Below are 12,400 nucleotides of genomic sequence, written 5' to 3'. Positions count from 1 at the left end.
CCATCTATATTAATGGAGATCTAGGATGCAGGATTTATCAAAGGGGGGGGGGGAGGGTGACATACATGTACTATCCCCAAAATTGACAAGCCCGAAAGTATGATTTTCACACCAGTCGTATCAGGTATTTTCCCATTACAAAATTGTGACATGCAAAAGAAAAGTAAAAGAATGGAAAAATCCACCCCTTTGCCCCTTTCGATCTGCATCTAAATGGAAACAACAACCAATCATGGCTTCCAGAGTTTGTACAATGTTCTAAGCTGTACCAAAGAGTCGTTCAGACATGGCAGCTCACTGCTGTTTGCTCTATACGTCATTGAGGAAAAATGATTACATTACAATTAGTGCATCATATGTACCCTTGTTCTCACCAACAGAGAATTGTTCAACGCAGCGTTTGTTTCTTGTTGGTCTGAATTGACTGAGCAGGATCAGGATAGTCTTATTCAGAGTCTTCAGAAGGCTTTAACCTCTCAAGATATTCCAGAGATAGTTCAGATCCTACTCAATCTGGCCGAGTTCATGGAACATTCAGACAAGGTAAGAAGTCTGTCATAAATGTAATGTATTTAAATCATGTATGGCCTGGGTCTGCACACCGATCCTTTCCTGCTCCTTTTCTGAAGACCCACACAACCACAAACTTTATACCTGCACTACATAGACGGATATTCATTTAAAAATCTGACTAAAAATGGTGGACAAATATTAAATTTCAGGTATTTCTTGTAACAGTCTCAATGTGCAGTCTTTCTCATCAAAATCTAAAAATGAAAGGCCAATTTTTTTTCTGAAAACATTATTACGTTTCAAATTTTATGAGATTTTGGCACACTAACTTAAAAGAATATAAGGAACAGTATCAAGTGAACATTATTTGTGTAATTCAAAAGTATGTCATGTGTAATCACAAGTTTAATTTTAGGTGCATAGACACGGGAGCCCCTTCATACTTGTAATAATAATACAGAGAATGTGATGATAATGACATGATATATAAAAGTTAACCAACACGTTTCAGTAGGAGCATGGCTCAGTGAAGCCATTTGATCATCTTGTAACTGTCTGATTTTAACCTTCAAGAGAGAGTCAAAATGTACAGTAGGCCTTAAATTTTGATATTTTTAGGGCACTGTCACTTTTTATATAGGTCACATTTTATATTACAGTACACGTTGTAAAATTGTAAAAGGGCACTTCAAACCTAGAATTTCTAGAATTATGGGACTTCTGTATTTCTCCTGAAGACGACAAGAACACACTTGTTGAAATGTCGAGTATGGATGGTGCTTTTCAGGACCAACATATTCCCATGAAAGATACATGTTGTACTGTGAAAACACGACACTCTTCTTTTTGTTCACCATGGAAGCCTTCAGAAGTTACTTCTGTATTTCATATTTCATAAGAAAAATTAAATAGAGATACTGTAGATTACCTTATCCCACATGCAGTGGTATGCATTTCTTTGCCAATCTTAATATGAGTCCTTGAATTTGTCTTACAGTATATGTTTTAAACTGTTTGTTTTTACAGGGTCCTTTACCTCTGAATACAGTGCTGCTAGGTGAGAGGGCGTCCAATTGTCGAGCTTATGCCAAGGCCTTGCATTACAAAGAAGAGGAGTTTCACCGTGGACCAAACACTGAGATCCTTGAAGCTCTTATCAGGTATGGGCACAAGTTGCAGAAAGAGTTGTATTTAAACCCAACTGAAAAAACCCCAGTGCAAGTCACAAATAAAGGCTTCTGATTGGTTTTGGAGTTGCATTTGATGTATTATTTGCAAATCATAGATCACCATCAATGCAAAATTGTTTATAGCAGCAGATATTTGAAAGAAAAAATATTAGATTCAATTAGCAGTCAGAAGACACAAACACTCAATAGTATTACAAAAATACATTTAATTGTAATAAGAACTTTGTGCAACATAACAAAGGGTGCGTTCTGGTCTAGTGGTTCTGAATCTCGCCTTTGAAACAGAGGGTCGTGTGTTTTAATCGTAGCCATGGCGTATTTTCCTTCAGCAAGAAATTTATCCACACTGTGCTGCACTCGACCGACCCAGGTGAGGTGAATGGGTACCAGGCAGGAGTAATTCCTTGCATGCACTTAGTGCCGGTGATGGTAGCTCGAGCTAAAGCCGGGGTAATAATAGCAGAGCTTTGTATCCTCTGGCAAAAAGCACTTTATAAATCCAGAAATAATAATAATGAGTTATTATTATTATTATATGAATATTATTTGACTTGCAAAATTGTTGTGTCACTGTACTTTCATTAGAGCCACTATGCACTCAAAATAGTTTTGTTGTTGCAATTAATTGCTACTTTTGTTTTCACATTGACAGTATCAACAACAAGCTTCACCAATCAGAGGCAGCTACTGGGGTGCTGCAGTATGCCATGAAAAATTACAGAGCTGAACTGGTAAGTTTAGACCATCTTTGAAGATCTTGAATGTCTGTGGTAAGATGAGTTAAACACAATGTGCATGTTATCAGAATATTAAAGTCTCAAATATCTTATACTCATTTGAATCTGGTAGTGATAAGAAGATTACAGCAATAATAAAGAAGACATACATTTAGGATGGAGGTGTTAATGATTATATTACTCCATGTTTCATAATAGTGATTACTATCGTCGCACGCACCATGAACCGTCCTCTCTGCGCACTTCGATGTGAAAGTGACTTTTGCAGAAAACGCATTTAAAGAAAAGTTTTTTTTAAACCAGCAATAAGTGCACCTACAAGGAGAGCAAATTATTTACCAGTGTCTTCGTTAAAAAGTTCAGGTTCCAAAGTTTCATCCCCTATCTTTATATTTTCTTGAAGTTAATTATTTACGCCACAGTGGGCAACGTAACAGAGAGGATGGTTCGTGGAATAGACACAGTGCGCTTAACTTTCGCATCGAAGTGCGCAGAGAGGATGGTTCGTGGTGCGTGCGACGATATGATTAAGATGATGATGGCGATTGTGATGATGATGATAATGATGTTGATTATGTTTTTGATGATGATGTTGATTATGTTGATGATGATAGTGTTGATGATGACGATGATGTTGATGATGATGGTAATGATGATGATGACGATGATGATGATGATAGAGGTGATGATAATGATGGTGGTGGTGGTGATAGTGATTAATGTCATAAAAAGTGTTGTTTACTATGAACTCCATCCCTCGGAACCATATCTGATATGAGACTCTTATACTATTACAGCAAATTCAAGAGACTTGGTACGAGAAACTCCATGATTGGGACAATGCCCTTACGGCTTATGAGAAGAAACAGGACCAGTCACCAGATGAGTTTGATCTAACCCTTGGTCGTATGAGATGTTTGGAAGCTCTTGGAGAATGGTAAGGTTTCTTTGTGTTAATGAAGTGTCTATTCTTTGAAGGCACTATTGCCTATCTAACAATAAATGCAAATATTAATTGTATGTCATAGATATTCATGTATTTGCTCAAACTCTAGAGGAAAGTGGCAAACTGCTTGAGAGTCTGTAACAGTGACATAGATGGAGGACTTAAAAAGAAAAATAAGAGTATCTTAAAGCTACTTGAGGAAATTAGTGTTATTTTAATAGAATGAAACCAATTGGCCGCATTGCATTGACTTTTACAGAATCTAGTTGTTTGTTGCTTCCTATATATTTTATATGTTCAATTCAACCTTTCCTCTGCAAGTCAGATCTTTCCTCTGTTTCCTTTTAGGGGTCAACTGCACAACGTTGCCTGTGACCGATGGCCTCTGGTGCCCGATGAAGGCCGACAGCGAATGGCGCGGATGGCCGCTGCTGCTGCCTGGGGTCTGGGTGACTGGGACAGTATGGAGGAATATACATGTATCATCCCTAGGGACACCTATGATGGAGCCTTCTATAGAGCTGTGCTTGCTGTTCATCAGGATCACTTTGGTCAGGCCCAGCAGGTGTGTACTGCATTCAATTGCAACTACATGTAAAACAAATCAGTTGCAACTCCCAACTGCGTGATAGTGATTGCTTGAAAATCAATTGTATCTCATAATTTGAGCTTCTGATTGGTTAAAACAAAAGTTGTGGTTAATTTTGGGGAATTGCGTTTGAATGCCATTCTGCATGCAGCTTGGCCCCAGGGCCTTTTTCATAAAGTGCTCTTGCTAATAAAGAGAAGTTCAGGGATATTGTTGAAAGCTACTGAAATCATGTTAGTTTGACTGCCTGATATGAAATTTGTTATATAATTCTCCCATATTTTATTCAATTCGTCCCAGATTCTCTGTCAGTTTTTTGACAGAAAATCAGTAAACATTATTTTTTTTGGTCCTTTTTCAAATTGTGGCGACTTCTTGATATTTCAGATTTATAACTGGTCCTGTACAAACATACATGTATACCATAATTTTAATGCACACACTTCTGAAAGGAGTCTAGAACCCATTAAAAGTTTTTAGTTGAGAAGCTGTTTTATAAGTTAAGAGAAAAGTTTATTCTATTCAAGTTGGTATATTCTTGGCACAAAGTTGACTGCCATCGAAGGAGAGAGCTACAAAGTCATGGTGTCTCAGTCCTGATCAATTTGAATGTAATTGTAAGACTGGGTAAATTTCTTCGCAAAATTTCATTTTTAATTTGATATCTTGTTCTTTCAGTGCATTGACAAGGCTCGGGATATCCTCGACACTGAGCTGACTGCTATGGCAGGAGAGAGCTATGACAGAGCGTACGGAGCCATGGTGTCTGTCCAGATGCTTTCAGAACTTGAGGAAATCATCCAGTACAAGCTGGTTCCAGAGAGGCAGGACATCATCAGGGAGATGTGGTGGGATCGGCTCCAGGTACTTTAAAGGATTTATTTAGTAACATTTTTCTCCAGTAATATCCACTGCACCAATCACATCATAAAGTGCACTCTGAAAAAAAAACACAATTTCAGAATTCCTTGTCTAACCTTAGCCAGAAATTCCCTGCCTTGGCCATCACATTACATTATTGGAAGCATCTCATTTTATAGTGTAAACATGCTCTTATTGAGGTTTTGGCAATACCTGATTGATTTACAAAATATTCTCTGAAAGATCATATTTTCTTTTTTGCTTCATGAAGTTTTATTCAATTCTTTGTTCAGTTTTGCTGGCCTTGTTAACAATATATCTTTCATGGTTATGGACGTTGGCAATAACAACTTGGGTAGCATTTCAAAAAGGACCTGTCGGATATTTTATCTGACAAAGTCAGTTTTATCTGTCAGTTACCATGGTACCAATGCTTCTCAGCCAATCAAAATCAAAGGATCAGACAAATTGTAAGACAACAATGGTGATGAAATGCTCTGCAGACTGATTTTCCTACTTCAAGAACTTTCTTTATATATTTTTTCTCAGGGATGCCAGCGGAATGTAGAAGATTGGCAGAAGATCATCCAGGTTCGGTCTCTCGTGATATCTCCCCATGAAGATCTGAGGACATGGCTCAAGTATGCTAGTCTCTGCAGGAAGAGTGGTAGGATGGTGAGTGTACCTTATTCAGGGAATTTTTTTTCTGTGTTGGAAGATAATCAGCTGTGTCCAAATGAAAAGGAAAAATAATACACGATCATCTTCCGTAAAGCTAAGCACAAGTAATTACAAATAGTAGTAATGCCACAAGGAAGTCTTTAACATCAAGGCCAATTGTCACAATATCATTTTAGATCTACTGTAAAAGAAAGAAAAAAAAATTATGAAACCTAAGCTGAAAAGAGAGTCTGTTAATGATTGTCATGCCGAAGATCAATGTGAGTTACATATCTACCATTGAGGTTACCTGTGGATATTGTGCACATTGCCGTATATGCATGACTTTTAGTCATACTTGATTCTTTTTTAAACACACCAGAAGTAAGGAAAGAAATTAAGAAGTCACTATCTTAAGGCCACCGCACACCTCACGACTTCACGATTGCATTTTGCTCATTTTCTGAAAATGTGAATGGAACATATCATTTAATTTGAGGTTAAAATCAGTTGAAAGAATACTAATATAACCATCTTGAAAGATTGCAAGCCTTTAGTTTGGAGTAAAGGACAAATTAGTTTCAAATCGCAGCCAATCTTACGACTGCTATGACGTCATTACGACTAGGTATTAAATTTGCTTTTATTCTAAGAAGGATGATAGCATAGTCACAGATTTGAAAATAGGTATTCGTAAAATGATTTAGAACATTACACAGTAAGATATTCCATGTCTCAATATTAGCATCGAATTCTACTACATTTTATTTTGAAATTTGGTCGCAGACCAATTGTAAGGTGTGCGGTTGCCTTAATGTATCACCTTTGATCTGGGGAGTGTTTCATGATGCAAATAGTAATATTTCACTAACAAATTCACTCTATGCCAATCAGAGTCAAGGATTTCTGGAGCTCATATCAAATAGTAAACGAATATCATTGACTTTGTTCATGAAATGCTCACCTCATGTGATATTTGTTCTAGGTCCTATCTCATAAGACGTTAGTGATGCTCCTTGGAGCTGATCCATCTGTCCAGGAGGTGACACTGGAATCCCTTGCCCCTCACATCAAAGATCCAAGGGTCATCTTTGCCTACATCAAACATATGTGGAAGGATGGCATCAGGGTGAGTAGTAGTCATGGTGATGATGATGGTCATGATGATGATGATGATGGTGATTGGTTAAACCTGTGGATTGTGGTGATGATGATGATGGTGATGATGGTGATTTTGGTGGTGATGGTTATGATGATGATGATGAAAATCTTAAGCTAATGGTGATATTTCCATTCATATACATAATTCATAATGAGAAGAAAATATTTGTTGGTTCTTGTTCTCTTACCTAAAATTCCTCCTAACTTTTTGATTGAATTATACCATTTTGCAGAATTGTTTGAGTGACAAAATCCTGCCTCTCAAAAAATCTTAAGGACTTTAGAGTAAACTGGCCTCTATCCCAGATAAACTGCTGTTATGCTATTCGGTAGCAAAGTAGGGGATGTTGGTGTAGTCATGCCTTTTCATATTCCATTCTCCTCCTTTCTTCCCTCCTCAGCCGTTAGCCTTGTCTCAGCTGCATCAGTTTGTTCAAAACACCCTCACCCAACATCCATTGCTGACACTACCTAACGGAGAAGAGAATCCAGATCTTCATAAACTACTTGCAAGGTACACTAATAATATATTGTACAACGCCTACTCAGCTTGTTATACACGAGCAAATGCAAAATTGCACGCAAGACGTACCATCCAAAATGTACCGTTACACGGCTTTAGGAGGTGACGTCACAATGCGATTTCATTGATTAATTTGACAATGCACGTATAGCTCGCTGGCTAAATGCGCAATTCTGTGTGCGCTTATAGGCCCGGCTTGTGGGATTTGCTTTTCGCTTTAAATATTTTTGCTCCCTTTTCATAGATTACTGCAGGGAAAAACTCTTGTTTTTTCATAGTTTCGCTAGATTTCGAGGCGTACAACACAAATAGCGAATATTCTTATTCGTGCAATGGTGCAAGATTTCGCACCATCGCACTCATGCCAATTCGCTATTTGTATATTGTTTTATTGTCAAACTTAATGCAAATTCATTTTGTGTACATGCAAACATACAAATTACTACACATAAGGAAATATACATAATCAAGGAGAGACAAATACAAAATATTGGCGTGCACATAATACATATTACATATTCATAAATATATACATAAGTCGATTAAAGAGTGTAATGAGATCATTGTTAAAATAAGAACAAATAGGCATATTCAGTATAACTATTATTATCATTATTTTAGAGCTGTTAAATGAGTAAAAGTATCAGGTCATTTTATTCATTTATTACTTGAAGCGTAATTCACATAAAATGAAATCACAACTCTACATTGACCATTGACCATTTTGTCGATACTATTATTATTGTAATCATTATAGTTATACAACTAGCAAATATAAATGGATGTTATTGAATTTTGCATGGGATCGAAGAGTGATGAATGTACAAGTATTTAACAAGGCAAAGCTGTGTTGAATAGAGTGTCTCACTTTTACTGAATGCAAGAGATTTCTGTCATGGAAACAAAATGGATTGCTATGTATTATATTTTGCAAGTGCAGTTAGCAAGCACAAAAGTGAATGCACTTTGATCTTATTGCGGCATATGTGTCTGTGCATTGCTATATTTTGGATGTTGTGTGCAAAGGTATGAATGTTGCCAAACAACCTGAAAGATTTGATACTCAACCCATCTTACACGATTGTTAATCTCTTTTCAGATGTTACTTGAAACTGGGTGAATGGCAGCAAAGCTTAGAAGGTCTCAACCAACAAACTGTAGAACAGATCTTAGGCTACTTCAGACAGGCTACAGAACATGATAGGGACTGGTACAAGGTGAGATCCTCATTGGGTTTGAATTAATCACTCCTTTCAAAATGTAACCTTTTACATCCTATTGATTACCTTGTTTGAAGCAAAAAAAAAAGAAAAAAAAAGAAAAAAAAAGCAAAACAAAAACACAGGGATATACTATGAAATTGGTAGGTGTTTCATGAAGCTGTTCGTAACTGAAGCATGCCTTTTACGAACAAATGGTGATCCTTTTTCAGAGGCTAAATCAGTATTACTTAAATATTGGTGTATATCATATACCACAAGAAAGGATGAACAGTCTTTGGAAAAGTTGCCCGTAACTTACAAACAGCTTTACCCCTTTAAACTAGGGATAACTTTATTGAGAAAAAAACACCAAAAGTGGAAAAGGAATTCCTGAAAAAATTTGTCATTTTCACTGACAAATTTGCTCTCAGTCAATCAGATCTTGGTAGCTTATATCATTAGTCAATAAAACTATTCCCTTTTTGAAATGCTAGCCAGAAGTCATCAGGGTTGAACACTGTTTCTTCATCAGCTACGTGTATTTGAAAAGAAATTGTGAACCTTGATGACTGGTGTTCAAATGCATCCCTTTCTGCCTCCTTTGATTGATATTTGAGAAGTCTTATTATCTTTTGCTGATGTGGTTTACGGTACACCATGTGGAGTGTTATAGAAACAGTGGATAGAAGAAAAGAAGAAATGGATAGGCGAGAAAGTGGAGATTTGAGAGTAGAGTATTCTTTCTTGAAAATAGTCTTGAAAAGGACTGTAAACCAGAAGGAATGGTGAGTGAGAACAGCTTGAGTAGTAGAGCTGATGAGGAGATGCTTGAGTCGGCGAGTAGAGATGATGAGTAGTAGAGATACTCGACGTTTCGGACAGGTCGACTGTCCGTCTTCAGGACTCCTCTTCCTCGAAATAGGCTGATAATCCATTTCTCCTCTTCTTCTATCCACTGCTTCTATAACACTCCACATGGTGTACTGTAAACCACATCAGCAATTGTACATGCCACCATGCAAACCTTCAAACAACATCTCTTATTATCTTGTCACTTAATGTACTGTTTTATCCTCTAGGCATGGCATTCATGGGCCTTTATGAACTATGAATCGGTTCTGTACTACAAGCAGCAGAGCATACAAGCGAGTACCACCCCTACCGCTACCGCTACTTCCACACCGACCACGCCCGCTGGCGGCACCACCGCCGCATCCTCGCCTGTTGCCGACCAGGGGCTCCCCTCCGCTACCCCAGCCGCACCAGTCTCTCCCGGAGTTGGCACTTGCCAGGCGGGTGACGTGGGCGGGGAAGGGGAGGGTCCGAGCACCCCTGGGTTGGGAGCAGGCGAGGGCGACATTCTAGGGGCGGAAGCGACCACGCCCTCCTCCACCACCCAGCAGCCACAGGTTAGTTGATGTTGGATTCTCTGAATTATATCATTCTCCTATACACCGTTCTCTTTCTAAAACTAGTTTACCGGAAATTGGTTCAGAAAAAGTTTGGAAGATCGCTTTGCTAGCATTCCCAATTGATCACATGAAAGTTGTTTTCAAAATTATTCACGTAAAGCGATCTTGTTGCTATGGAAAGGCTTTCAGTGGGGTGACACGTTTCGTGCGAAATTGGAAACTGCAGCGTAGGCATTCTACACCTGTCGATCTTCACGCTAAAACCAGTTTCATGAGGCAAAGCGATTTGGAAAACTACATCACGAGGTGGTTTTTCAATCTGGTTGGGGGAAGATCGTTTCTAAGATCGCTTTGACCGTTCTCATTACACGTTAATCTAGTTTCCACTAAACTAGTTTTAGGAAGGTAGTGAGAATGGTGTCTTAATTGATTATGAATTACGTGGGCATTGTGGCAGAGAATCAGAGTAATGATAATGTTTCATTGATAGAACATGTTTTATTTTTCTGTATGACATTGTTTATGTGCTTTGAGAAAGCCATCTTTTTAACTGTAATTCAAATTCCTCCCAAGGAATCATTATTTGCTCCCTTCCCAAATTTGCAAGACAAATAAACTTCCGCATATGCAAATTTATCTTTCAGAATAACTATGTCCAGAAGTACGCTGTCCCAGCTGTCCATGGCTTTGTGCGGTCCATCTCACTGTCCAGTGATAACTCCCTCCAGGATACCTTGAGGCTACTGACCCTTTGGTTTGACTACGGTCAGTGGACAGAGGTCTACGAGGCACTGACTGAAGGAATCAAGACATTGCAGATCGACACATGGTTACAGGTAAGACCACTTCATGGATAGTGACTGCAGATGTATGGTGTGACAAAGTGCAACAAGATTGTAGCATTCAGACGTGGTGAGACAATTGTGGTTGGCCTTGAGTCGGGAAATAATAGATGCGCTTAAAAAGCTCTAGATAAGTTTTGCTATTTATATTAAAGTTAAACATATATCTGCTGCTTCAAGTAGTGATGCCTCTTTTTAGGCTGAAATCCTGAATTTAGGCCCAAGCAATTTAATTACATGTGATAGGAAACATGTTTCTTGTGTACAAAATGTTTTATTCTAGTTGATTTGCGTCTTTTATGTCATTTCTAAGTATCATCCCTGGTAAAGTTCCCTCACACCTTATTCTTATTTTATTATGATTCTTACACGATGTCAAAATGATTTAATTGTGACCTTATGTCCTTATGTGATATGGTGAATACTGTTATTTGAGTTTTTCTGTGATAGTCTGTGATAGGACAACAAATTTTCTTTTAATTCACATTTTTTTTGACACCCTGCAATGACAAATGTCTCATGTCTCCTCAAGATTATTATTCTTATTTATTCCTTTTTTTTTTGGGGGGGGCCTGATATCCTACTGATTTTGTAAACAATTATTTTATTGAGCGTAGGTACTGAGCTTTGTTGAATCGTGTCTGAATGAGCTAGTCTTGTCACAATCCGTCAGCATGCTGATGAAGGTGATAGCAATGTGTTGCTGAAGGGGATTTGATGAATGTGATATGATTGATTCTATTTTCATGCGGGTGATGATGATGATGACGATGGTGGTGTCGGTGGTGGTGGATGTGGTGGTGGTGATGACGATGTTGAAATTGATGATTACTACAGTGAGGGAAGAGAGGGAACGTGGAAGATTTGGAGTGGGGGTAGTATAGATACATAGCTAGATACAAGTGCCTAAAAAAAAGGCAAAATATACTATAGACAGGAACCTCATCATTCAGCAAAAAAAAATTAAAAAAATTGATGATTATGAGTAACCCACATAAAATCATTGCAATTATAAGATTCTTCAAGTTAGTCTATATACAGCTGATCATCCAGTCACAATCTGCTCTATGTACATGAATATTAACTATTAACAAAACATAAAATGTAAAAAGTAAGTATGTAGTCGAGGACAAACTTGAGGCCACAATTTGCTGGCCTTGGCTGTAGCCTCACTCCAAGTCTTGTGTACAAAACAGGAGGTTTCTTTCCAGCGACCTCGTGAATTAGAAGTACAGGCCTTGACAGCATCCCTGATAAATAGAAGAAATTAAGGAGTTATTAAAAACTTGAAAGATAATTAATGATTATTAAATGCATTGTGGTACATTATGATGAAGGATTGTTGGATTTTAAAGGTAATAAAAATGATCAGGGCCCTGTCTTACAAAGAGTCACGATTGATCCGATTGATCAATCAATCATAACTATGGAAAGCCAGCAAAGTCAACATATAAAATACATGTTTGCTTAATATTTTTTTATAGATGTGAATGTATATCCATAAATTCATTGATTTCTTGACAGTTCGGTGTGTTCTCCTTCGTTTACAAAACACATTTTGCACATTTCCTGTAGAAAAAATTATGACACTGATGGATTTCCATAGAGTTACGACTGATTGGATCAATCGTAACTCCTTAGCAAATTGGTTCTGTTGACAAGGCTTGACTTGCCATTCTGCTTTGATGAGTGCAGCATGAACAGTTCATTATATGGGCAATTCCATAAAATGATCAACCTTTTTGTGCGTCCAACCCCCATTTT

The 12,400-nt window shown here is 37.8% G+C and overlaps 1 protein-coding gene across 1 annotated transcript in view; it reads left to right on the top strand.

Moving 5' to 3' along the window:
* Positions 1-10,651, top strand: part of LOC121427902 (serine/threonine-protein kinase mTOR-like) — a 33,673-nt gene extending 23,022 nt beyond the window's left edge. The window contains exons 28-39 of the mRNA XM_041624477.1: positions 381-543; positions 1,540-1,673; positions 2,356-2,434; positions 3,238-3,377; positions 3,735-3,951; positions 4,654-4,839; positions 5,386-5,511; positions 6,482-6,625; positions 7,059-7,171; positions 8,280-8,397; positions 9,462-9,791; positions 10,439-10,651. Coding sequence (XP_041480411.1) covers positions 381-543; positions 1,540-1,673; positions 2,356-2,434; positions 3,238-3,377; positions 3,735-3,951; positions 4,654-4,839; positions 5,386-5,511; positions 6,482-6,625; positions 7,059-7,171; positions 8,280-8,397; positions 9,462-9,791; positions 10,439-10,651 — 1,963 coding nt within the window. The remainder of the gene's footprint in view (positions 1-380; positions 544-1,539; positions 1,674-2,355; positions 2,435-3,237; positions 3,378-3,734; positions 3,952-4,653; positions 4,840-5,385; positions 5,512-6,481; positions 6,626-7,058; positions 7,172-8,279; positions 8,398-9,461; positions 9,792-10,438) is intronic.
* The last annotated feature ends 1,749 nt before the right edge of the window (positions 10,652-12,400 follow it).

The sequence above is a fragment of the Lytechinus variegatus genome, chromosome 14 (assembly GCF_018143015.1).
Source record: "Lytechinus variegatus isolate NC3 chromosome 14, Lvar_3.0, whole genome shotgun sequence".
Classification (NCBI taxonomy): Eukaryota; Metazoa; Echinodermata; class Echinoidea; order Temnopleuroida; family Toxopneustidae; genus Lytechinus; species Lytechinus variegatus.
This window is presented reverse-complemented; position numbering and strand designations above follow the sequence as displayed.